The 5,056-nt window shown below is 42.7% G+C and overlaps 1 protein-coding gene and 1 long non-coding RNA gene across 2 annotated transcripts; both read left to right on the top strand.

The window, feature by feature from the left end:
* Positions 1-8: 8 nt before the first annotated feature.
* On the top strand, positions 9-1,315 carry LOC129115727 (serine protease FAM111A-like; the record flags this gene model as incomplete). Its single annotated transcript, XM_054627017.1, is given in 2 exon segments — positions 9-585; positions 588-1,315. Coding segments are annotated over 2 exon segments (1,305 nt in total), but the record flags the coding sequence as incomplete, so codon positions are not given.
* Positions 1,316-3,246: 1,931 nt separating this feature from the next.
* LOC129115728 (uncharacterized) lies at positions 3,247-4,830 on the top strand. The gene is made up of 3 exons (XR_008533226.1): positions 3,247-3,289; positions 3,907-3,972; positions 4,800-4,830. It is a non-coding gene; the product is annotated as an uncharacterized LOC129115728 (long non-coding RNA).
* The last annotated feature ends 226 nt before the right edge of the window (positions 4,831-5,056 follow it).

The raw sequence follows: 5,056 nt of genomic DNA, 5'->3' as shown, positions 1-5,056 counted from the left end.
AGGCTCTGAAAAGAGACGGTCGCTTCATTGATCTTACCAACTTCACTCTGTCTGACAATAAGAATCCAGACGTGATCACTGAATGCACACAAAGTGTTGACAACCTAGATGGAAAAAAGTTCAAGATATGTCTTCCTAAAAACAAGGGATCAATTAAAAACCTAAAGGAAACTCCGGGTTCATCAGATAATTCACACCAGAGGAGTGAGCGCGACACAAAGCCTCTCTTAGATGTAGCACAGCAGAGAGGAACCAGTGTCACAGCAGCATTCAAAAATAAAGACAGAAACATTGAGGAAATTTATAAAATACTGCGTGAGCAGTTCCCAAAACTGAAAGAACTGATGGAGAGTAGATTCCGTGGTGATACTTATCAGAAAGCACTGGAGCTGAGGAAGGAAGACTTTGGAAAGATCCAACAATCATTCAGTGAAGTTCACAGAGTCAGGGAGCTGATTAAACTGGGAGAATCGGTTTGCAAAGTGGTTGTTGGGAATGTTTGTGAGGGAACAGGCTTTGTGCTGTTTGACAACTTCATCCTGACTAACGCACACCTATTTAAAGATCATGTAGAAGGAGGAAAGATGTGTGCTACTGCTTTAAGCTGGCTCATCAACACATCTGTTACAGTGAGGATGGGCTTGATTATGCCATACTTGAGATCAATCCTGAGTGTCACAAATCCAACCAGACATCAGCAAAGAAAATCAAGGTACCACCAGGGCTCCTCAAGAAATTTGGTCCAATACCACAGAATGGTGAAGCCTGTATCATTGGTCACCCGGCAGGAGGAGTGAAAAAAATGGATCCAACATGTATCATTGAGAAAGAGAAGAGGGGAGAGGCTGTCGATGATCATCTAAATCCATACAGGGACCATCATTTTATCCTCTGCTCAATTACTCACCTGATCAGAGAGCAAGGCATTGAGAACATCATGATGGGTGGATGCGACGCAGACATAGTAGTGACTTACAACACTTCCATGTATCACGGCGCTTCTGGCGCTCCAGTGTTTGATGCTCATGGTCAAGTGTTTGGTTTGCACACCAGAGGATTTATCTATGAGAATGAAAAGAGTGTTATAGAGTTCGCCCAACCTCTGCTTACCATATTTGATCACTTTGTGAGTCAGCTGAAGAAAGGAGGAGAGGAGGAGCTGTTGAAGAGAGTTAAGGAGGAAGCAAAGGGAAACTCATACCTAGAAAAGCTCCTTGCGTTTAGGCTAAATGAAAGCGGAGCAGAGGGAGTCGAGACTGAGCCGGCAGACCCTGATGAGCACTCAGACACCAATGAGTCAATAGACACTGATTAAGTATAAGAACAGACATTCCCATTCAAATCAATGTAGCTGGATGGTAAGAGCGGTGGCCATTTTTATATGTATTTATGTATTGTTGCCATTGTGTCAGACTCACTGAGGTGAAGCAGTAACCACTGAAACAAACAGTGGAGCAGTAACATTAAGAAGAGTAAATGAGTAGAAATTAACAACTTAATCCAAACACTCTTTTTGCAGCGTAGGGAAGCACTTTTCTATCACCAGATTAAAACGTTTGTGCCGATCTAGCTGGCTAGTTAGCTAGCTTGTTGATTCCACCATGCTTTAATGCTGCACTGGTTACAGAGAAAGAAATGATATAAGATAAGATAATCCTTTATTAGTCCCACAGGGACATTTGCAGGCTTACAGCAGCATAGAGTAAAGTGCACACAAGAGACATAGTAAAGAAAGACAAGATAAAAAATAAAAATGAAATAAAAAACAAGTATTATAAATAAGCAATAAGAAACAGTAGAAAAACAACAATAACTGAAATATTATATTTACAGACAGAAAAAACTATTTTAACTATTATTGCATAGTGTAATGTGTAATGTGTAATGTATTGCACAGGTTTTTATTGTCATGTTTTTATTGTCATGTGTCGTGTGGTCTGCTGGGAGCAGAGCTGGTTGTGCAGCCTGACAGCAGCAGGAATGAAGGACCTGCAGTACCTCTCCTTCACACACCGGGGGTGAAGCAGCCGGTGGTGAAGGAGCTGCACAGAGCTGTCAGGGTGTCCTGCATGGGGGGGGAGGTATTGTTCATCAGGGATGACAGCTTGGCCATCACCCTCCTGTCTCCCACCACCTCCACCGTATCCAGTGGACACCCCAGCACACTGCTGGCCTTCCTGACAAGCTTGTTCAGTCTCTTCTTGTCGGCTGCTGAGATGCTGCTGCTCCAGCAGACCACTGCATAAAACATGGCTGATGCCACCACAGAGTTGAAAAAGGTCTTCAGGAGTGCTCCCTGCACTCCAAAGGACCTCAGTCTCCTCAGCAGATACAGTCTGCTCTGACCCTTTTTATACAGTGCATTTGAATGATTAGTCCAGTCCAGTTTATTGTTCAAGTGAACACCAGGTACTTATAAGATCTCACAATCTCAATGTCCTTTCCCTGGATGTTCACTGGTTCCGGAGGACAGTGTTTACCCCGGCGGAAGTCCACCACCAGCTCTTTGGTTTCACCAGAGTTGATCTGGAGGCGGTTCCTCCGGCACCATCCTATGAAGTCCTGGTTCAGTTCTCTGTATTCCCTCTCATCGTCGGAGGAGATGAGGCCGACGATTGCAGAGTAATCAGAGAACTTTAGCAGGTGGCAGGTATCAGAGTTATGTTTGAAGTCTGATGTGTAGATGGAGAAGAGGAATGGAGCCAGAACGGTTCCTTGTGGGGCCCCCGTGCTGACGTAATTATATAATAACTCATATGAAAGACACGCCCAGCGTAGAGTAAGTAACTTCCTATAACTGTGCCACTTCCTCTAAATACTCAAACGCAGTGCATCATCTCGCAGAGTCGGTCATTCAGAGTCCAGGTAAGAGACCCAGATTCTTTTTTTAATATACATGTTTGCCTTATTTATATAAATATCAGACATTTCATCATACTTGATGGAATGGTAGGAACGTTGTACGTCTGTAGGTACCTGCTGTTAAGACATAATATGGATGCTGACAGAGCGTTTGTCATTTCCTGGTTCATAACAGATCTACCAACTTAATTCAATCCTAATTAATTAGATTACTGCTTGTGTGACTTAAGGAGTTCATTTCATTATCAGTCATTCATTGTATTCTAACTCATCTCTTTGGGATATGTCGGGAACTTTTTATCTTTATTGATTCATATCTGTTGTAGGCAGTCATCATATCAGCTCTTTCCTGCCCGTCCCTGCATTCAACCACGCCCAAGTTTCAGTTGATGAACCGCAAGAACCTGTTTGTGTAGTTAATGCCAAGGTGAGTCAGCCTTTATAATATCATTTTATAATAATTTATAATCATAATAATAATAATAATATTTTTACCCTATTGTTCTGCTGCCAAATCAGTGTCAGTTGGCATAGAAACAGAATTATTCATTTTGCAAATATATCATTTTGTAGTTTATTGCGTCACATAAACGACCTTGTGATGGCTGCACGGTGGTGTAGTGGTTAGCACTGTCAATTCCCGGGCTGGACAACCTTCTGTGTGGAGTTTGCATGTTCTCCCCGTGTCAGCGTGGGTTCTCTCCGGGTTCTCCGGCTTCCTCCCACAGTCCACAGACATGCAGCTTAGATTCATTGAAGACTCTAAACTGCCCGTAGGTGTGGATGTGAGTGTGAGTGGTTGTCTGTCTCTATATGTCAGCCCTGTGATAGGCTGGAGACCTGTCCAGGTGAACCCTGTCCAGGTGAACCCTGTCCAGGTGAACCCTGCCTTCACCCATTGACAGCTGAGATCGGCTCCAGCACCCCTGCGACCCTTAACTGGATCCTTAACTGGATAAAGCAGGTTACGGAAAATGGATGGATGGATAAACGACCTTGTCCAACTGATTTCTGGTTGTTTTTGCCTTTGCATCATTTCTTCAGGTCATTCCAGCCAGAAGCAGCTGGATCGCCATGGAGACACCGCCGGGTGGAGCAGCTGGACCTCAGGTGAGCTCTTAATTTGAAAGGGTGGGCTGCAGGTTCATGAGCTGACTGAAAGATAAATACATTTAAAAGTTTTTGATAATTTTGAGTATTGTTTTTGAATTGGCTTTTTAATTTATACGTCATTTTATCTTATTTAAATATTCTAGCAGCTTATACATTTTTTTCCAGCTGTGTGTCTGAAACCGTTGCCTTACTTCACACACACTAGAAACCGAGCAAAGTTGGTTCTCTCCTTTCACCACACGACCAAACTGAGTCCAATATTCCAGACCAGTCGCCAGAAGAGAAATGTGTGCACTGTACGTTCCTGCAAACCAAGGATACGTTGAATGTGTACATCGCTTCTCTTTGCATTCGTAGAAGGTGACGTAGTACAGCGAGTGACGCGCCAACCTTTTAGCAGTCCAATCAAATGCAAATTGATTTAAATCCCTCCAAATACAATATTGTGATTCTCTGGGGAATGGTCACAGTCCAGAAGATAAAGACACACTAACTTCCGTCGCACTCGGACTTTAAATCAACTTTCTTGCTGCCTCTGGTGGAGTGCAGCATTCACACTGAGCAGTGTTTTGACCACAGTGAAGATGTTTATTAGTTAATGAACTTAAAGGCAACAAATATGGATTGAAGCAGAATACTTTGTTCAATGAAAACATTTTCAACAATTTTGTAAATGATAGCATCTTTTTCTTTCACTAAATGTTGACTTTTGGACTCAATCTGAGATTTTGAACAATCTGGAGTTATTTGAAATGTTTGGACCCAAAGAGTCAGAAGTAATCCTAAAAATCCTAAAAATCCTAAATCCTCTTCTCATTCTGCAGACCGTTGACAGCCAAGTGAGAGTGAAGGAGGAGAACAGTGGTGACTCCACGGTGAGTAGACTGTGATGTACTGCATGCACAAAAAGTCAACAAGGACATGTAACTTTCATTTTTCTCACTGTTTCCTGCAGGATGGACATTCACATCGTTTCATCGTGAAATTCAGTCGTGCCGACCGCAAGGGATACACTATTAATTGTGCTCAACCTCGCACAGTGCTGGATGCGATAAAATTAAGTAAAAAATATAAGAAGCTG

Source organism: Anoplopoma fimbria, unplaced genomic scaffold (genome assembly GCF_027596085.1).
Source record: "Anoplopoma fimbria isolate UVic2021 breed Golden Eagle Sablefish unplaced genomic scaffold, Afim_UVic_2022 Un_contig_12253_pilon_pilon, whole genome shotgun sequence".
Classification (NCBI taxonomy): domain Eukaryota; kingdom Metazoa; phylum Chordata; class Actinopteri; order Perciformes; family Anoplopomatidae; genus Anoplopoma; species Anoplopoma fimbria.
This window is presented reverse-complemented; position numbering and strand designations above follow the sequence as displayed.